Source organism: Camelus bactrianus, chromosome 26 (genome assembly GCF_048773025.1).
Source record: "Camelus bactrianus isolate YW-2024 breed Bactrian camel chromosome 26, ASM4877302v1, whole genome shotgun sequence".
Lineage (NCBI taxonomy): Eukaryota > Metazoa > Chordata > Mammalia > Artiodactyla > Camelidae > Camelus > Camelus bactrianus.
In genome coordinates this window covers 11,484,699-11,506,616 of record NC_133564.1, presented here as the reverse complement: position 1 = coordinate 11,506,616, position 21,918 = coordinate 11,484,699, and the positions used below count along the sequence as shown (strand labels likewise).

General features: G+C 42.4%; 2 protein-coding genes across 10 annotated transcripts in view; one reads left to right on the top strand and one right to left on the bottom strand.

Annotated features, from left to right (window-relative positions):
* The window catches only part of NEIL3 (nei like DNA glycosylase 3), a 357,474-nt gene extending 344,684 nt beyond the window's left edge, over positions 1-12,790 (bottom strand). For 4 of the 9 annotated variants that reach the window (XM_074353679.1, XM_074353671.1, XM_074353678.1 and 1 more), the window contains exons 1-2: positions 12,665-12,790; positions 7,863-7,997 (exon numbers count right to left, since the gene is read on the bottom strand). The gene's annotated coding sequence lies outside the window, so the exon portion shown is untranslated. Of the gene's footprint in view, positions 1-3,146; positions 3,200-6,210; positions 6,281-7,862; positions 7,998-10,793; positions 12,029-12,664 lie in introns of those variants that run through there. The other 5 variants (XM_074353672.1, XM_074353677.1, XM_074353676.1 and 2 more) reach the window with 4 other exon arrangements.
* The window catches only part of VEGFC (vascular endothelial growth factor C), an 80,781-nt gene continuing 71,645 nt past the window's right edge, over positions 12,783-21,918 (top strand). The window contains exon 1 of the mRNA XM_010953359.2: positions 12,783-13,070. Within this exon, the coding sequence (XP_010951661.2) occupies positions 12,927-13,070 (144 nt within the window). The 5' untranslated portion in view covers positions 12,783-12,926. The remainder of the gene's footprint in view (positions 13,071-21,918) is intronic.

Below are 21,918 nucleotides of genomic sequence, written 5' to 3'. Positions count from 1 at the left end.
GTAGCCAGGGTGGGAGGGAGAGAAGAGGCAGGATGGAAGGAAAGAAGGAATTTCTACCAATAATTTTGGGTTATAAAATCTTTGGATTGGATTCAAGAAATGCCATTTAAAAATGACAGTCCGTGTCCCTGAGTATCTAAGGGAGACTGGTTCCAGGATGCCCATGGGTACCAAACTCTGTGAATGCTCAAGTCTCTTACATAAAATAGCTTAGTATTTGCACATAACCTATGCACATCTTCCCACATTCTTCACATCGTCTCTAGATTACTTAACAGTTGACTGTTGAACAACATGGGGATTGGGGCGCTGACCCTCTGAGCAGTCCTGTAACTTTACAGTCGTCCTGTGTATCTGAGGTTCCTCATCCTCAGATTCAACAAATCGCCAATCATGTGGTGTGTGAACGTAGATATGAGTATTCCTACTTTATTTCCATTTGATCCTGAATATTTGTCCATGAAATTTCACATTCTTCAAAAACATAATTGCAATGCAGACATATTTAATTAGAGATGAATGTACCAAAATTTGATCTCCGTTCCCACTCTAACTACCCCCAAACTCCCTCTTCTCCTTCCTATGCACATTTTCCAAACATTTGCTATACTCACTGTCTCTATTTCCTTGCTTCCCTTTCTCTTCTCAACCTACTGAAATATGCCTTATGCTTCAATGTTGCACAAAAATCCTGTCATCAGGTCCACAGAGGGTTCCAGTGACTGTTCCTCAGAACCCGTCACCCCTCTGCACACACCTGGGCCTATTCAGCTTTCGTATCTTACTGAATGGCACCATCATCCATCCAAAATCCATGATAAAAGCTAAAACGTGAGATTTAGCCCTTAAACTTTCCTGTTGCTCATTCCTATGTCCAGTAAAACACAAAGTTCTGCAAACTTTAACTCTCTTCAATCAATCCACCTATTTCCACTTCCACCCCCGCTCTCCCACGTATCCTCTCTTGACCGAACTATCACTATTGAATCCTGACTCTTGTTTGTTCACGAACTCTTCCATTCCATTTTCAACACTGTAGTAAGGGTATTAATTTAAAAGCAGAAGTCTGTTGGCGTCACTGCATCACCATGAATTCCTTCGGGGCATTATGTGATCTGGTTGAGAACTAAGGCATAAGCCATCAGTGGGAAAGGTAATGAATCCAGGCGGTGCAAGCCAACTGCGGGTCTACACTTCTGCTGGGACAAGGGGTTTCAAAATAACCACGATAGACAAGAGTGACATCCGCCAGGTTCAGAGAACACGGAAGGTGGACTATCAGGCCAGTAAAAGTCAAGAGATAATTTTCTTCCTTTTTATCCCGATTGCCCCTTTCTTCTTTTCCCTTCCCTCATTTTGACTTCAAGGCATCAAAAACTAGGAAGCTAGGAAGCTAGGGAGGCGGAGGCTGGGGAGTGGCAACGTGAAGTGACCGTAACCACGCCCATCCTGCTACTGGCAGTGAGACCATGCCAGGACCGAGAGTTGAGAAAGGCTGCAATTCTTAACAACGACAGGAATTCTTTTTCACATATTATCATGAAACTGAATTAGAGCAATAAATTACAAAATTCAAGCTGTTTCTATGTCTAGAATAAACTGGAAGACTTTTTAATATTTAAAAATGATCAGAAAATTCACTGAGCTCGAAATGAGTTTTCATGCAACCGGCAGGAGTAAGTTTAAGCAGGTAATAGTGAAAAAAAATAAAGGGATTTCTAATTATACACTGTGAATCTTTCTTTTTCAATGCACCAGTTTGGGTAAGTGAAATACACAGAATTTAGTGACTGAATGACAAGTGGGAATGAGAAATCAAGGACAGTGAGTATGAAGCCTGAAGTTTTAGCTCCTATCTTGGGAGTAATAGGGCAACCTTGAGAGTGAAGCCTTGAGACAGATAGCGAAGCAGAAAGATGGAGTGGCTCTGTGGCCTTGGGAAAAGTGGAGCCATCACATTAGCCCCGTACTTCTTACCTACAGACTCATGTTACATAAAGAAAAAAAAAATAGATCTCTGCCACTTTTTAAGTAGATTGACTATATGCACCAGGACTCCCAGGGCAAACCGAGGTTTATGTCTACTGTTACAGTGTAATTATTATCAGAGCCCCTTTTACTCTCAAAAGGGTCTTTTTGGGATTAAATATAGCATACATAAGAGAGATTAAAGATACATGAAACAAAAATTGACACCACTGCCAAGGAGAAATGAACGAATCCAGCTGGAGCTTCAATGCCCCTCTCTGCATAAGTGATTGGACTTGTAGACCAAGAATCAGAAGTAATACAGAGGAACTGAACAACACTATCAATCAACTTGACTGCACTGACATTTACAGAAAATTCCACCCCACCACAGAAGGATATATATGCATTCTTTTCAAGTGCATGTGGAACCCTTACCTAGGTAGATCACATTCTGAGCCAGAAAACAAGGCTTTCTAAACTTAAAAATATCCAAACCATACTATGTTCTCTGTTCACCATGTAAATCCAAGGTCACAGAAAGAACTCAAGAACATTCAAAAATGTTTGGAATGTGTAAAGCATAATTATAAATAACCTATGTGTCAAGGAAGAAATCAAGAGGGAAATTAGAAATTTTTTTTGACTGAACAAAAATGGAAGCACAACACATCAAAATGTGTGGTGTGCTGCTAAAGTAGCACTCAGAGAGGAATTTATAGCTAAAACGTTAAATTGTGAAAGATAGAAGGTCTCAAATCAATGACACCTTTTACCTTAGGAAATTTTTAAAAAATACATTAATCCCAACCTAAAGAGAAGAAAATAATGAGGATCAGTATCCATGGAATAGAAAACAGAAATTGAGGGAAAAATCCATGAAACAAAAGGTTGATTCTTTGAAAAGATCAATGAAGTTGATTACCTTCTAGCCAGGCTGATCAGGGAAGAGAGACAGAAGGTGCCAGTTGCAAATACAGGAACAAGCCCCTTGCTGATGACCGCACATATTTAAAAAGGAAGGAGATAGTATGAAACATTCTATGCCAATGAACGTGTGACAACTTAAAGAGATCCTGGAAAGGTAAAAACTACCAAAACTTACTCAAGAGGAAATCAGTCATCTGAAGAGACCCACATCTATTAAAGAAATTGAATTTATAGATGAAAAATCTCACCACAAGGAACCCTTGAGGTCCAGACGGCTTCAATGGTGAATTCCACCAAACATCTGAGAAAGAAAGAATCCAATTCTGTACAATCTCTTGGGGTTATTTCAGCAACAAAAGATTCATTTAACATTAAAAAAAAACCAATCAATGTAATTCACCATATTAAGCAACTAAAAAGGAAAAAACATATACATGATCATTTCATGAAAGCTTTCATCCTTCTGTCATATAAAGAACTGCATATGAATGTTCATATAAACTTGGTAGTAGCCAAAAACAGGAATGCAAATGTTTATCAACAGGTGAATGGATAAACAAAGTATGGTGTCTCAGTCTTCATGATGGGATACTAGTCAGCAACAAAAAGAAATGAACTTTACATCTATTCAATGACAGGGATGCATTTCAGAATAATCATGCTGAATAAAAGAGGTCAGACCCAAAGGAGTACATACTGCATGGTTTCATTTACATGTAATTCTAGAAAGTGCACACATTTGAGAGAGAACAGATCAGTGGTTGTCTGGAGACCGGGGAGCAGAAGGGAGTGACATGCAGAAACCTCGGATGAGGGTGATGGATACCTTCACAATCCTGATTGTGATGATTATTTCATGGGTGTGTGCATATGTCAAAATTTAGCAAATTCCATAGTTCAGATACGTGCAGTTTTTTGTATGCCACTTATATCTCCAAAAAAGCTGTTAAAATAATAAATGAGTCTACAAATTTTGAACTCCCAGTCTATCCCTTCCCACCCCCCTGTAGATACTGACAGGCATATGCAGAATAGATAAACAATATTATACTGTATAGCACAGGGAAATAGATACAAGATAGCTCACAGGGAAAAAAAATGTGACAATGAGTGTATGTATGTTCATGTATAACTGAAAAATTGTGCTCTACACTGGAATTTGACGCAACATTGTAAAATGACTATAACTCAATAAAAAATGCTTAAAAATAGTAATAAATGAATCAATCAGTCAACAGATAGATAGGTAAATAAATAAGTTTTGTTTCAAATTCCTTGTTCACTCTTAATTACATTCAACAAACTACTGCCCTAATGGTATAAGGAAGATAATGATGAGTGAGATCCAGTCCCTACATTTAAGCTGGTTACACTTAAACACAAGGGCTAAGGTGGGGCAAATGCAATTTTTATCAGACTGTGATTTGGAGAAGGGGGTGAACAGGAGGGTGGGAAGGAGGAGAAGGAAAGAAGAAAGAGAATGAGCACGAAAAGAAGAATGAGCCGAGCACTGGTTAACCAGGGCAACAAGCATTCACTAAATGTTTATCATATCCCGGGCACTGAGCTCATCCTTGAGAAGACACCCTTAAGAAGTCAGCATACAAGGAGATAAACACACACGTGGACCATGAAATACACACTGAAAATCAAGATTTACAGTAGAGTGGTCTGGTGGGACAAAGGAGAAAAGGAATTCATTGTGATGGATCAGAAACGAACATTTGACCGTGACCTTAAAAAAAAAGTATTTCAATGAACATCAAGACTGGGAAGAACTGTTCCTCCTATGGAAATAGCAGGAAAAACTCCCAGACGTGAGACAGTTTATCTGGTGTGACTGGAGAATGAAAATTCCTCTTGCAGCACTGGCAAACCGGACACATAAAAGGACAGAAATGGAGAATTAAGTTGGAAAGGTGAGGCTGTGATGATACAGTGAAAGAAAATGAACCCCACAGTAAGCAGTTTGGAACCAATTCTACAAGCACTTGAATATTCAAAAACAGCAGCATGACAACCAATGGTTCTAATAAGTTACAAGATGGGGCACAAGCAGGTTGTTAATTATAATGATTATGCCACTCATATTTGTAAAGCATATAGTTTTAAAAACTCAATCAAGATTTTCTCTATCATAACATCATACTTATTAACTAGTTTTCCAATATTCTTTCTTGAGTGTGAGGGTCGGATGTACCACCCCAATTGGTGACGTGTGGAATTTCAATAATCTTTTAGTAATCACAGGAAAGTGTCAAAAAAGTGAAGTATAAAACATGTGTATTATGGCAGTAAAATTCTATGTGTATATATCCACAGAGAGAAGGAAGAGAAGCGTTGATATAAACAGTGGGATGAGATGAGAAATTCTCGAATGCATGAGGAAAGGATGAATAGCTGGAAAGAGTACAAGAAAAGTTACCACATATGAAAATAAAGGTCAAATGTCCATATCTGTATACAAGAAGTTCTAGAAAAATGTAAGGAGAAAAACAGCATAAGTTATTTGGAGGCATATGACCCACAGTTTCACAGCAATATCACACAAGGACACATAAACAAACATGAATTCACATGGAAAGATACCAAATGTGCCAAAGAGGTGATAAATAAATCACATGGACATGTTACAGTAAAACTTACAAAAGTCAGAGACAAAGGAAGCAGCCCAGCATCCCAAGGAGAAATGGCAGATCACCTGGGCAGGAAAAGCATCCTACCAACACGCTTTAGGAGGCAGGAGGCGTCTGGCCAACACTAGGTCTAGCTCTAAAATTAGACAAGATATTTAACTTCTCCGTAGCTTGGTTTCCTCATTTATATAATACAGACCATAATAATTTCCATAATTTCCACATCACAAGATTGTTGGAAGTACCAAATACAGTACAATCCATGAAACCCATAAAAACACAGCCAGGCACATTAGTAGGCACGCTATGGCTATGAACGATTATTGTTCTCAGATTTCTTGGTAGCGATATTTGATGGAGAAACACAGCAGAATAACATTTTCAAAGTGTTTAAGAAAAGACCATCCGTGTTAAAAGAGTTTTATATCCGTCTGAATAATCACTTAAATACAAGAGTGGAAAGACAGAAAAAATATAATGAATATAAGAAAGAAAGATTAATATATCAGGCAAGGCATTAATAATACTGCAATTATATATGAACTTGTAATTATTATTCATGCCCCTTCCAAAATGTACTGAGAGACTATTGTGTGCCAAGAATGATTTTAAGTTCTTTGCATAAATTAACTAATACAGCATTCACATCAACTCCATGTGGAAGAGAGAGGCTCACCAAAGGTCACTCAGGGTGGATCTGATAGGTAGTCGAGAGTCACCTCCATGATAAGCCTCCTTTGCAAGATCTGTAAATGCGAGACAGGTCTTAAATACAAACCATCTGTTCCTTGTTCGCGTTCTGAGCCTTTCCTCCATGAAAGCTTGTTTACAGACTTTATCTCTGAGAAATGGTCCTTGAGGGTGATTTCAGTGGAGGTAGAAACCTCTGGTCCTAAGGAGCTTCTAATTTTGGCTACCTGCCCTGGTGTGTTCTCCTCTACATAAAAAGCCAGTTCGTGGTTGAATCCAGTTATGGATAAAACCAAATACCTCCCAACAAAGGACTGGTGCTAACTGTTAAGCACTCACAGGGAAATGTGAGCGTAACACGGAGCTTTACTGTTTTATTTTTTAACAAATCATGCACACATTTTTCTAGCATGCAAGTTATAGCAATGGATGACTAAATATTAACGTTAGAGACCTTGACTTTTTCACTGGTTAAGAAATAACAGTGGTTGGTTATCTACCCAGAGCCTTAAGGCTACAATCATGTGAAAAAACAGCTAAAGAAAACTAGCTTTAAAAAAAAAACAAAAAAAGCAGGCAGATTTGAGCATGGCCGCAGTCACCTAACCCTAGCTCTGCAGGGCTTAGGGCGAAGCTGCTCACGTCCTGCACTTGCCCTCTTGACACAAAACTCTTCGGTGGAAGCTCTTTCCACCCAAAGACTATCTGCTCTAAAAAATTCTTAAGAATCTCTGATTTTAAATCTCCTAAAAGGACTCACATATCTTCTGTCAGTGGGTTAAACTCTGTGTCCTTTCAGCTGGGACACATGAATCTAGGTATTTACTTTCTCGAGTTTAACTGCTGCCCTAGTGGTCAGAATTACCTGAAAATTCCTTTCCATTGTGGGTCCTAGGCCATTTTTTTCTTTTTTGGTGTATTTTCCAGATAACAAAGACTCTGTTTCTTAGGTCATGTAGCGGCCACTTGGGAGAATATGAAGCAAATGCAACTCAGATCTGTTGATGGCAAGACTGATTATATTGTAGGAATCCCTTGCAAGTGTTTCGCCCCCTCTGCCCAAAGCAAGGTAGAGCCCCAAATTGGGAGAGGAATATGCAACCTTAAAGGGAGACCTGTGATACGTTTTTATGGCCAGAGTCAGCGAGTGCTCATTTGAGTTTAAATACACCATTGACTTTCTTTCTCTGCTTTTCATGAAGATTGGAAGTGATAGGAACAATACGATTTCAGAGTAAACAGCAAGGGTTTGAAAGTTCTCTAGTAACTCTCCCAGTACCATGAGTACCTCCAATAGTGGAGAGAGAGGCTGGAATTCTCTAGGTTGGAAACACAAAGTCAAGTAACTGCTTTGCTGTAGTCATTTGTCTCTTCCATAGAATAGAGAGGCAATTGTGAAATCTGAATGTCTCTCGCTTCCTGCAATCAACAACCAACAGAAGAGAATGAAAGGAGTAGTGACAAAAAACAAATCTGCTAGTGACAAGGCAGCTTTCCACCAGAGATACACTGTTTTCAAATCGGACCAAATAATCAAAGCATTCTTGGGAATGCATTGGGAATCTTAGGAGACAAAGTACACTTAGCGTTTGGTAGCTTGATGAAGAGAAATTGAAATAGATCCAGTGTGAGACTTACCCCATCACTGAAGGCCTCCCTGGCGTCCCCAGTTTCTGAACTGACAGTCTTAGGCTTCAGCAGCAAGGGAAGTGTCCACAGGATCTCAGCAGGACGTCCAGGTTGTTGAACTCCCCCAAAATACCATCAGAAAACCTTTCAATAAAAAGAGTTACATTAATGGAACTTACTGCAGTAAGGGAGAATCCTATTTTGACTGACTCTAAGCAGCATCTTAGAAGAGTTAAGTCAGAAGCAGAATCTCATTGGGACTTTGGGGTCTGGACTCAAGCAGGTTACAGTGGGTCTGCAAGAGTGGGCAACTGAGCAGGACTGGGCAGAGTTCAGGGTGCAGTAGTTTAGGATTGGTGACATGGGGGAGTGAGGGCCTTGACAAGCAAACTGCTATTGACAAGCAGGCTGTGTGTCAGAGTTCTGTCTTCAGTATATAGATTTGGGGGCATTTTCTGAAGCAAACAATGGACTTAATTATTAGTTTACCATCTTATCTTTCCCAGGCTAAAGTTTCCTAGAAGGAATGACTAATTCACATTGACACAGGTGTCCCATTTTATTTAAGCCTTGATCACAGATGGTCTCAATTCTCAAAGACTAAGACTTTAATATCAGAGGAAATAGAATTTCAAATAAAATCATCAGAAGTTACAAAAATGGACATTATACACCAGTAAAAGGAAAGTTAGATTAAAAAGATACAGTCATCATGAACATAGACGAGCAATATAGCACAAATTATATAAAGAGATAACTGAAATAATTACAGTTAGGAACAGAAAATACAGTCAATAATTATAACTAGAGATTTCAACAAGGCACTTTCAAACAAAATTTAAATACTATAATTAATAAACTCAAACTTAATATCCAACTAAAAGCACGGAGAGAATTAGTTCCAGGAATCAACCATGTACAAAGTCACAAAGAAAGCCTCAATGTATTTCTAAAATCAACATCATTTATCACTAAGTTAATAAAATTAAAAATTAATAACAAAAATTCCATAAGTCTGTGAACAAAAAATAAAATAAAATAACTTTTCATTTAAAGAAAAAAAATTCCATGGAAATTCAGATAAATATACAACTGCTTGACAAAGAAAGCATAACAGACCAAAAGTGGCAAATGTATAGGAGAAGCAGAATTTAGATGGAAACATATTTTTAAAATATGTTCATCAGAAAATAGAAAACGTGACAATGAATATATATATATGTTCATGTATAACTGAAAAATTGTGCTCTACACTGGAATTTGACACAACATTGTAAAATGAATACAACTCAATAAAAAAGTTTAAATTAAAAAAAGAAGAAAATAGAAAGCCAAAAGACAAACAATCTAAGCACTCAAATGAAGAAGTCTGAAAAAGAGCAACAGAGTAAAATTAAAGAAGCAAGAAGGAAGGATAGGTGAATTCAGAAATAAATGAACTACAGAAGATTGTCATAATGGATACTGGAAAACACAGAATGAATATACTGTTAGCACCATGTGCCTTCAAACACCACCTCCATGTAGAACAGAAACCGAATACATGAAACAGACAAAAGGTGTCACTCTGGCTGGGGCCTGAGGGGAGGGCAATCGGAGCCCTGCTCCCTAACCCCCTTTCCTCAGTTTCCATCCACTGAGAAACATTTCTTGAAAAGTCAGTGCTTAGAACCTGTTGTAAAACAGGTCCTTTATGAAGCTAGTGATGGATTCACAAACCAGGAAAAAGAACCTTCTGAAGCTTCTAAATATACTGATGGCAGAAAGTACTTTCAGAGGGTAAGCAAGCAAAACCCAAAACAAATAAACAAACAAATAAGCCCTGAAACCACTAATGCAGGATTGTCTTCTGAGATCCTCGACTTTTTTTCACTCAAGTACACTTTTTGCCAGCATTTCATTTACTTAAAATAATGACAGGAGGAGGAAGACAACACTTTTGAGAGAAAAAAAATACGTTCTGATTCTGTTGACGTCGCGGTCTTCACCCTATGCTAGGCCCCGGTAGGGTTGGAAATGCCTCAGAGTCTCAACTTGGTTGCCTGTCACCATCCTGAGGCTCACTTCTTACTCCAGACCAATTAAGCGGAATCTCTTCTGGTGCACTCAGGCACGTGTGGTTTTGAAATCTCCTTTTGGTATTTCAAGTGCAATCAAAGTGGAGAATCACTGTAATAGGGAATGGTTACAAAGAGGCCCCAGTGTCTGCTTAAATCCTACCCCAGTCTGTCCTTAGCGCTTCCCTTTTCACGGCTTCCTCAGTTATCTGAAGACAGATATGACAAATTGATCAAACAGGCACACAGCAGGCTTAGATAGCGAGAGGACTACCACAGCCACGGCAGCAGCATCCCAAACCACCTCAGCAAGCTGTGATGATGGACTAACTCCGAGAGGAGCGAATCCAATAAGGATAAACAACAAAGCTCAAACCTTGGGCACAGTACACCGGCTTCAAATGCAGGGTGATGCAGCCGTGACTATACAGCAGTCCACATGAAGAAAATCTTGAGGAATTTAGTTGACTTTTAAGTGTGGTGTGAGTCAACACTGATTCAGCTGCTAGAAAACAAACCCCATCTGAGGCTGCATCAGCAAATGTATGATGTCTGGACAGGGAGGACCCTTTCTGCATGCTTGCTGGAACACTTTAAGTCCTGAGTCATGTTCTGAGGAGTATACTACAAGAGGAACATGGACAAATTAGATTATGGCTGAGGAGGGAACTTGGAGTTGTCTTTAAAAAGGGGTGAGGGTTGCGATATTTAGCTGAGAGGAAAGCTGGGGTAGGGAGAATATGCCATATTTTCAAAATATTTGATGAATTCACATAAAGAGGTTAGATCAGATTCATGGTGTAAAATTCAGAAGTTGAAGCAACGGATAGATGGAAGTGTTACCCCGAAAGGGGAAAGGAAAAGACCTCAGTTCATGTCTTACCTGAAAGGTACGAATTCAGACAGGAGATGGAGCATTGTGTAGGGAACGATTTTGAAGAGTTTATTTAGCAAAGGGAAAGTACACCTCCCAGAACGGGAGGCAGGTTGATCCACAGGAGGAAAAGCAGTGGTCTTTGTTATGCCCAGTCTCTTCTTCCCTCACTCGATGGTCTTTCGGTTGACTGACGGCTCTTGCCCCTGGAATGCTTAGTCATGTTTGTCCCCTTTGCGCATGTCCTTACCCATGATGCACACAGAAAAACCCACGGGGGTTGGGGGTGGGGGCGCAAGGCTAATTGTATTACAATGAGCATGGGGTCATGTCCAGTTAAGTCCTTGCAGCTACCAGGCAGTTTCAGCTGTCAGGTTCTAACCCCTTTTCTTGCTGGTATCCTTTGGAGGAGGTAAAGCCGCTTTACGCTGAATGCGGGCATAACACCATCTTCCAGACCATCCTGCCTCTCCTCCACCTATCTCCCTGCCCTCACCCATCTAACTACCTAACAGAAGTAAACACTTTTCAACCACGCTGACCATCAGAAAGGGAATGGGCAGCCACACAGATCAGCAGGCTCCCTGCCCTAGGTGCTATGTGAGGCTGCAAGTCAATCAGGGGTGAGGGGAGTTTCAGAACTTGTGGAGCACTGAATCAGATACGACGGTCTCTTCTCCACCTAAGATTTTATGACCACTGCATTTAAAAGTTACTCGGGAGTATGTGTGAGACTTTTTCTGTTCTGTGCGCTCTTGAAACCCCTGACCTTGGACGTCTGCATCCAGGCCACTTGGCCCCTCCGCACCACGCCCGCAGCCCCTGGGTGATTGTCCAAGGGGAAGATGCTGTCGCTTTCTGCAGATGTCCCTTCCTGCAATGTGCTCTACACGTGTGTGTGTGCGTGTGTGTCTCACTCCCTTTCTCATTTAAACCCAACTTCTTGCAGAAGCTTCTCCATGAAGAGTCTGGCCCGTCCTCCCCATCTGCCACAAGTTCTGGATTCCGAAGGGATCCTAGGTGCTCACCCCCATGGCCGGGACTGCATTCCCAGGGCTCCCCTAGTTCTGGCTTCCCCAGGCCCCTCGAGTTGCCCAGACGAGGGGACAGCGGACAGCGGCCGGTTCCCAGGACCACCGGCGTCTGGCCCCGTCACGGTGCCCACTTTCTCTCGGACCTTCTGGAACTCTCGGGCTCTTTCCACACCTCGAGCCGAGCGCTGGGGGCCAGGCTGACCGGCGTCGGACCGGAGCCGAGCGGGGGGCCACCGAGGACAAAGGGGCGGCTCGGCCCTCCCCGCACACCCCTTTACTCCCGCTCCCACCGTGACGGGCGCGGGGCCGTCGCCTCAGAGCCGGAGCGCAGAGCGCGGGCCCCGGGACGAACCCGCGCCTCGGGCCGCGCTCCCGGGAGGGGGCGGGGGAGGGAGGAGGGGCGCCGGGAGGCGGCGAGGGCCGCGGGGAGCTCCGGGGAGAGAGCTTCCGAGGCAAGTGCGAGGGGAGGGCGGCCGGGCCCGGCACGCTCCCTCCCTCGGCCGCTTTCTCTCACATAAGCGCAGGCAGAGGGCGCGTCAGCCATGCCCTGCCCCTGCGCCCGCCGCCGCCGCCGCCGCCGCCGCGCAGCCCGGCGCTCCGAGGCCCCGCGCCCCGAGCTCCCCGGCCTCGCCGCCCGGCGCCCCGCCGCCCTCCTCCCACCCCGGCGCCGCCGCCGCTCCCGCCGTCCCGGCCGCCCGGCTCGTCCCGCTTCGGGGAAGGGGAGGGAGGGGGGGCTCGCGGACTCCGGGGGCGCTGCCGGCCCGAACTTCGCGGAGCGGCTCGGCTTGGCCTCCCTCTTCCCCAGAGCGCACGCCGAGGCGCCGTCCTCCCGCGCCCTCGCCTCACCTCGCGGGCTGCGGACGCGCGGGGAGCTCGGATGTCCGGTTTCCTGTGAGGCTCTGCCCTGACCCTGTCGCCTCCGCGGGCCCGGGCCGGGAGAGCGGCTCGCCGCGTCGGGAGCGCCGAGCCCGGACCCGCTCCCGCCGCGCCGGCTCGCCGCGGGGTCCCCCCGGCCCTCGGGGAAGGGCCGAGCCGCGAGCGCAGCCTTGCAGAGGGGCGCCCGCGCCCGCCCCGCCCGCGGACCCGGCGCGCTCGCGGTCCTTCCACCATGCACTTGCTGGGCTTCTTCTCTCTGGCGTGTTCCCTGCTCGCCGCTGCGCTGCTCCCGGGTCCGCGCCAGGCGCCCGCCGCCGCCGCCTTCGAGTCGGGACTCGGCTTCTCGGACGCGGAGCCGGACGCGGGCGAGGCCAAGGTAGGTGCGCGGTGGCGCGCTGCGGCATGGGACTGCGCGGGGCTGCGGGGCTCGGGTGCCCAGGACCCAGAACCTGTGCAGAGTGTGGGGTTCGTGCTTCACCTTGTGCATGTTGGAGCCACAGTTACTGAGCTGAGTGTCCGCTTTCTGGGAGAAAAGTTTTCTTTGCCTTTTTTCAAAGAAAGTTGTTACTAAATAGGAAAGCAAGTTATACGAGTGGAGGGCCCCGAGAGGTGGCTGGTGACAGCGATCGCGTGACCACCTGGGAAGCAGTCCCCACCGGTGCGCCCAGCGGGTCTCGACCCCGCGCGGGGGTCTCGGCTCCGGAGAGCCCGAGTTCAACCCCATCCGAAGTGTTCTTTTCTTTCCTGGCAGATTAGCGCGACTCCAAACAGCTCCAGGGGCTTGGATAACCAGTCATCCGAGGCTTGTTTTCCTGGAGTGTTCCTCTTACATGGAGCATGAGGCGCTGTGCGCGATTTTAGAAAAAGTGTAAAGGAATTTAGTAACCGGGCTCGAGGGCATCAGACTTCAAATTCACTTGGAGAAGTTGGTCAAACTTGAGATGATGCAGAATCTAAAGTAGATCATAATCAGGCTTGGCTTTTCAGCTTCATAAACTCTGCATTTCTGAAATCTGGTCGGAAAGCACAGTAGAGTAAGGGGAATTTTGTTCGCTGGTTGGTTGGTTTGTTTTTTTAAATGAGATGTTTAAGTCTGCCTGAGAAATATTGCGAAGATACTTTTGAGGCATTATGATTTTCAGATACCGTGTATGTGTGCCTGCTTCTTACTTGCTCCTCTAAAAGAGAATATACTTACCTAAAAAGTTCAGATCTGACATAGGAGGGAGAGAATGCTTCACAGAGTTCTTGAACTCCTGAAGAAGTTTTATGTCCCGCACAAGATGGGAAGTCTCGGTTCACACACTTGCAGGACCCCTGGCTGGAGCTATACTGTAGCGCTTTATTTCAGCTCATGGCAGGTGAAGTGTGTATCTGTCAACCCTGAGTTGACTTTACTGATTAACATATACTGAATGGGTAGAAATTAAATTGCCTTTCCAGTTTTATTTTGAAATAGGCTTTTAAGATTGAGAAGCCTAGGGAGGGGAGATATAGCTTGGTGGTAGAGTGTGTGCTTAGCTTGCAGGAAGGTACTGGGTTCAATCCCTAGTACCTTCATTAAAAAAAAAATTTGAGAAGACTAATTTTTAAAAACCAAAATACCTTTGTATCTTATATTTGGGGGGGGATTAAATATTGGAATTTGTCATTCAATGGAGTCAAGAAAAAAATGAGTAAAACCTTGGACATGAAAGAGCAGGAAAGAATGCATTGTGTGAACTGTAAGCTAGTTTTCAACACAAATATTTACATTGGTAGAACTGTTGTCATGAAAAAGTCTCCCTGTCCTCAAATGCCACAAAAAAATGCGGTTTTAGACTCACTAACATGTCCTATAATTTGAATGTCTTGAATTTCACGATATCGATTCACTTTGTTTCTGCAGAGTTCAAACTTTTTATTAAAAGTATGACTTAGTAAGGCAACTCCTCTCTTGCCTATGATAACTCACTTTGGTTTACAGTGAGAAAGGGTGAAGTAGGAAGTAAAATGAGAAGCCTGTCCTGTTAAGCCAAGAGCTGGTATAAGTCGCTAACTGCCGGGTGGATCCTGAATAGATGTACCCGTGTGTGCGCATGCGCTTGTGCTTACCGCGCGTGTGTGATGTGCAGGTGTGTGGTTGGAAGGTGCACGTTCGTTTACTTCCATTTTCAAAATTGTCTTCATTGGTCTGGTAATCAGATTTTACCTTTGCCATGAAAATGTATGCACTTTTTCTGGGCTTTTCGTATTTGGCCATCTTTATATGTTCTATATGGTGAATATGGTTTGGTATTCTGTATGTAGTGTGAACTCTTTACCACACGATGGAACATCGTTTTAAGTCTCCGAGTTCAACAGACCGCAGGGCAGAGTGTTATTCCTGCACTGAAGTGTTCCCCAGTGGTTGGGTAGACGCTGTAGAAGGCATGTGTGGTTAATGCCCTCAGCAAAACTGCTGTCTAGTGGCCATAAAAATGCCAGGGTCCCGAGACTCCATGTCTCTCCCTAGTGGACTAAACGAGCAACTCACTGAGATGTTAGTCCTGGACAGGAGCTGATTGTTAAGTCTCTGTGATCTGCATAGACTCCAAGAGGAAATTTCAGAAAGTAAATAGAAGACTCTAGATATACATAATCCCCAATAGAGATTTTTTAATAACTTACACTTAGGAAGTATTTTTTAATATTTAAAAAAATAGAAAACAGCTCGCAAGCTATGAACCAAGTTTAGCCATCCCATCCTTCACCCCATCCCCAGAGCCATACAAAAAATTGGAGGTAAAATCACAAGTGGAAACAAGATCTCCTTGTCCCTCGACCCAAATTTGCCTTTATTAGCTTCCTCTTTTTAATTATTCATGGATATATGACTTACTAAAAACCCCTAAAGTGTTTTTCTGAAGGATGTTAGTGCAAGTGAGTCAACATCAGTAAAGTAAGGCAAGCAAAGTATGGTCTATTACAGAATTAAAGTTAACTGGGCATGATGGGGAAAAATAGGAAATATTTAAAATTATCATTAAACTAAAGAAAACTACAGAACATAGAAAAAGCACTAGCTTACTAGCTACAATCATTTGCTGACATGAGATTAGATAGAGCTGACTCTAGTTGGAGTTGAGTTTGGTTTTAGGAGAAAAGTTGGTTTATGATTCACAAAAGGAAGAACTACTTCATTACTTCGTATCATGAAATATCCTTTTATTCCAAAAAACTTGGTTGGACTGAGAGTTTAAGCACCTAGATCCTTATATATTTTTAGAGTAATAAATACAAGGAAAGCATATCTTACATCACAAATGCCATTGTTAATAAAGATTGAACTCAACAAAAGAAAGCTTAAAGATTTTACAGTCTTGTGTCAATTAAGTGAATACTCTAGAAAATCTAATATTATTGCATAGAAAAATATAACATGTTATTTTCAGTCATTTGCATAACTTTAAATATACCTACATTTATAGTTTCAGTGCTAAAAATAGATCAGCTTAATATTAATACCAGTTGCTTTAATGAGAATAGCTGTTTTTAATTAACATAGTAAAAATACACATAGTGACTATCACAAGACTTTCTAATAATAGCAACCATTTTGCAACATACCAGATTTATTTCTCCATCTTTTTAAAATTCTGCATAATTTTGTATTTGTTTTATTTTTTATGTCAAGTTAATCAGTGGTGATGTTTTTCAAAATATCATCTTTGTGCTAACTGCATCACAGTTCCCTAGAGATCTTTAATTTTTTGTTCTCCTTACCTGAGACCAACCAAATATATGGACTTAAGTCTAGGAATATACATTTTTAACTAGCATCCTAAGTCATTCTCATGCGCAATGACAGTCTTAGACTCACTGATCCATCATGTGTAACAATGACTAATTTCATTGTTTTTTATCATCTTCATTATATAATTGTCACGTTTGCGATGTACTGTATTAGGCATGGGGCATCTTAAAAGACAGAAGCCATCTTTTCTTTTTTCAAGGAGCTTACAACTCAGGTAGAACAAAAATAAAGACTGTAACACAAAAATACTGTGAGTTATCAGGGGAAGGATACCAAAACATTGTCTGTGTCTTCAAGTTTGGGCAAGAGAGTCATTCATGTGGCCTTGTTGGTCTGGGTGCCTTGACATAAGGCAGAACTTGAGCTGTAACTTGGGGAGGAACTTCCAGCAGATGGTTGCATCAAGCTCAGGGGTCCCTTTCATGTCTTGGACGGTGTGCAAAGGTGAAAAGACAAGGAGAACTATTTGAGTGCAGCTGTGGGATTATATAGGATAACAGTGAAGACCCTTAAATAAGAGTAAGTTTGTAGAGGTGGATGGGGTTACAATGTATATGGCCTGAACCAGTTTACAGAATTTGAATATCATGCTTTGGGTCTTGGAGGGGTTATTCATGACGGAAGCACCTGAAAGGCATAGATAGTATGAAGACATTTGAAGTAATTTACGGGGTTTATTTGAGGTCAGAAGAACTGCCTGGGGCCTAATCTAGTTGAGAAGCCATAGTAATAGCCTGGAAGGGCAGTGAGGCATAGTCAGCATAGAGCGGGGGCAGTGGGAACAAAGGAAGAGCTGTTACAGGTGCTACACTATAGATCTGGTGACTGATTAGTATGAAAGATAAGGGAGTGGAAGAAATTAACCTCGCATCAATGTTTTAATCATAGGAAAATGTTGGTCCTAGTTGTAGGATTAGGGCACTTCCAGGAAGAGAAGAGACTAGTTTTCATGGATGGATGCTGGAAGATGGAGGCATGATTCCATAAGTCACTTAAGACTTTACTAAACTTAGGACTCTTTGGAGAAGTAAAATCAGCTTTACATGCTTACATCCCATTAAAGAAAAATAATTGTCAAGCATGGGAAGGATTTAAACTGTGTAATATATTTTAAAGGACTATTTGAGCATTTGACAGGTCTTATTACAATCCCTAAAGGAAAATTAACAGTATGCATATCCTGTTATCCTGCATCGGGAATGAGAAGGTACATTTTATTCAAGTAAAAATAGGCCATACATGTGGCTGTAACTTTTAGCCACTTACTTGCAGCCTTCTCCGTGCTTCATGTTTGCAGTACCCATGACGTTCCTCTGATGTACTTCAAATTCTCATGCTTCTTGACAGCAACCAAGCATCAATCTTCAGAAAGGAAGTTCAATATTAGGGACACGTGGAATGTTTGTGAAAGCAGAAACCTTTGCACAATCTCCTCTTTGCTTCATTCTGCGTCAATTTATGTTAGAGGCTCAGTGTTTGACTCCCTAAGAGGAGGACAAAGGATGGCGTAACTCAAGGATTGGAGTCTTGTCCCCTTTTCCCAGGTATCTGATTCTTTAATGGCAATTCTATGGTTGTGATGTTTACAATATTCCTTAGCCTATATGGCTAAGTGGCCAATCTCCTGTCTTACTCTGAAGTTTGCTGGGGATGTATGGCTTGGGACATAAAAAGCTCAGTTCATCTTTCATTTGGGTTTCGACTTCTTTGCATTCCTTCTTCTGAACTGTAAACACCTGATGTCAGCTACTGGTTCCCTAGACAGTTAATAATCAGCAAAATTGCTTTATAGGAAGCAATTAGTTACCGATATCAGTGAGACCAGTGCGTCTCTGTTCATGTCCTTCGGAGTTGATCTGAGAAGAGTGGAGGGTGTGGGTTTGGGACATTTCTTTCCGGCCCCCCAGGTCTGGGGCCCTTGAGAGGGAGGTCTTTGTCTCCTTGAGATCAGCCTGGGTGCATCCTGGCATGCCATTTCCCCGGCTGGTTCAGGACACGGGAGCTGGAGCGAGAGGAATGAGGGTTTGTTTGCCCCAGCATTGCTGCCATCTTTGGCAGCCACAGGGCTCCTCGCAGGTTCAGCTCACCCTCTGGATGGTGGATCTGGATGGTGGGCCACACGTGCCCACATCCAGAGTAGACGTTTACATACTACATCATTAGGTTGTGCCTGCAATGGCCTGACGATCTATCTGTTAATTTCACTTTGTTTCTCACTACACCTCCGTGAGATAGATGTGAGTATATTTCATTAAAGATAACAAACCTAAGACCCAAATGACTTAGGAGCAAGAGTAAAACTTTTCCTTTTCTATTCCTTTGAAAAAAAAAAAAAAACTTTTGCATCATGTATTTTAGAAAAGTGTGGTAATGGGTTTGCACCTTCAAGGTTTGGGAAGGACCCACAGTCCACACTCCCTTCCTCCTGTGAGCCACGCGGTGTGCAGGGAGACAGAGAGAAGTGCTGGTCTGTGCGAGGGCCCCCTTGTTACGATTTTTTAGGCCCCAGTTCCCCACAATGGGTCAGTCTGGAAGAGACTTGGACTTCCTTCCAGGGTTTACCTCATGGTGCCCTCTGATTAAAAACAGATCGTAAACTCGTCCATAGCACTCTCGTAGGAATGGCTGCATACTTATATATAACTAATATAACTTAAGTGGAAGATTGTGATCTTACCTACGTCCAGTGACCTTTCAGGAATGGTTGGATTTGGACAGAACAGACCTGAGTGGCAGAGACGTCATGCCTCTGCCAACTTCCCCACGTACATGTGTGGCTCCACGTTTCACCAGTTAGATTGTTCCTGGAGATATGCATCCTCCAGACACTGCACAGGCCTACTCTGTGTTTCAAGACATGTATTTGTCACTTCAGATTTGTGTAACTTGTGAATTAAGGTATTGTTAACTTTTCATATTAAAAAAGACCGACGTAGCAGAGAACTTTAAACAATAAGAGATAATAGTTAACTTGATTTATAATGCAATTCAAAAATTTACTCTAAATAGTTTAGATTTATCCGGGTAATTGTCTCTTCTGAAATGTACTCATGCAAATTATTCCAGTGGTTCCTATACAAATTTACTTTTCTCCCCCCCCTAGAATTTGTAGCTTAACTGTTGGAGAGAGAAAAGACTGTGTTTTATTTATTTTGCTTTATTGGGCATCCGTCACTGAATCAAATAGGTGCCTTAAAATAACCTTATGTTGGTGGATTCTTCCCCTTTCCTGGTATTGATAGCGCCCTAGTGGCTTTCACATGTTAGAAGGGATCCCTGATGATTCCTTTTGTGAAATTCTGAAGCCCCAAAGCTCATTTTCATAAATTACTTGGTGTTACAACCTTGATCTGACCTGACATAAAGCTATTTATAGTCTTCATTTATACTCTAAATTTGAATGTATCTAAACTTCATTGAAGACAAAGTATTTATTTATGAGATGCTGCCACGGACCCTGCTAGGGGAGGCGGGGAGAATTAAAATGTATACATACTGCATTTCTTGAAAAATTCTAGGATCTGAAGTTCATGCAATTTAAGGGCTTATGGTAAGGGACTGGATTGGAGAGCTGGTCTTTTCCACGGGCTCCCTTCCTCTGTCACCTGTTACCTCAGGGACAGCCTGGAAGGGAAATTGAAGGACTCAAAAAGGAGACCCTAGGGACACCGCCACCTCCACTTTCCCTGTTAGAAGCAGGCTTATGTGCTTTTCCTTGTGAGTTCTCATATTTAAATCTACTTCAATTCAAGGGCATTTTAATTAATTTTCACTAGTGGCAGCTTCATTTCTAAGCAGGAGATTACAATGCACTGAATGATGCAAAAATGTAGAGTGACTGATTCCTGTCTATAAATGTAGAGTGAGTGATTCCTGTTTATAACAAGCATATTGTGGTTTTTGAGAAACAAGAAACTTACTCATTAAAAATACCAGAAATTAAGCTATGATACCAGAGCTAAACCATGAATGCAGACAGTATGGGAGATTTTGCACGAGAGTCTCCTGCTTTACCAGAAGTTGTTGGCTGGGCTTCTGGGGGTTGCATGGGCAGGCAGAGGAAAGGTGGGATGATGTTGTGTCAGTTGTGAAAAGTGGGTGGTTGCTGGTTGTAGAAAGGGTGAGAGGATATTGAAGTGTGAGAGCTAAGTAGAGAGGTTAGTAATGGCAGGGTGGTCAGCGGGCACCCGGGAACAGACCCCTCTGGCTGAAGAGTCCTGAGCTTTAAGGAAATCCTAGGGGAATGTTGTGGAAAGTGTAAGAAACCCAAGAGCAGGAATTAGGTTTGAGACTGGGTTGAAAGCAACAGGAGCCACTGCAGATTCTTCAGTGATATGCTGAGAGTTGTGTTTTCAGGAGCTTACCCTGGCATCACTTTGCAGAAGTGTCAAGAAAAGTGGACTAGAAGCTGGGCAACAGCTTCCCAGAAGCCACTTCCAACTGCAAGCTTCCTTGACATGTCTGGGACCCATAAACGTTATTTGAAGTCCTCTGTATGCTCCGGGTTTCTGCTGATGATGGTGATGACCACTTAACTTACATAAGCACCATCACCGTACTGTCCAGAAACATTTATACAATATATTAACAACAGTCATCTTTGCTCTTAGGGCTGGAATTCCAAACAGAGCAAGAAGTGTAAACAGTGGTCATGCTTAGATACACACACACACACACACACACACACACACACACACACACACAGCTCTTAATGGTTCTTCAAACCGCCGACAGTAGCTTTAGGTGTTCTTTCTTGACTAGCCAAACATTTTTAGACAATCTATTGAAAGAATATTTAAAAATCATAGTATATGAGATTAGATGCTCCATGGTTTATATTTATTCCTAAGTTAGCTGGAAATTTTAAAAAGAGAGAGAGAACACTAAAGTGTCCTGGCAATTCCTTCATTGCACATCTGCTTACAAGTATTCCTCCTAGCGGTAAGAGCAGAAAAGGGGCAGAAATGAGTTATTGAGTGAATCGTATGATTCTTTTGTAGTTACTCTTGTAATTTTTTTTAATGTGGCAGAAAAATTTACTCAACCTCAAAAGACGACTATTATAAGATGGACATAATGAAAGAGGGAGTCTTCAGATGCACAGCCTCGTGTAACAACACTTCAGGGTTTGAAAGTCAGACTACTCAACAAGGTCAGCTTCAGCATTGTCCTGGTTTGGACAAGCAAGGAGAAGATAATTATTTTGGAGTAACTCAGAAAGACATGGTTTGCCATTTTCTGTACTTGTAAAGATTTTAATTAGCCATTTATTTTGTAATTTATTTTACCCTAAAACTTGGTCTCCAAATTACCATTTTCTCCACCTTTTACGTGGTAGTAATGCATTTATTATAAGTGGTGAAGGTTGGGAACAAATACATGTATATACTATATATACTTAAAATATCTATAGGTAGGTATAAAATCCCTGTTGGAATTATGACTGGTA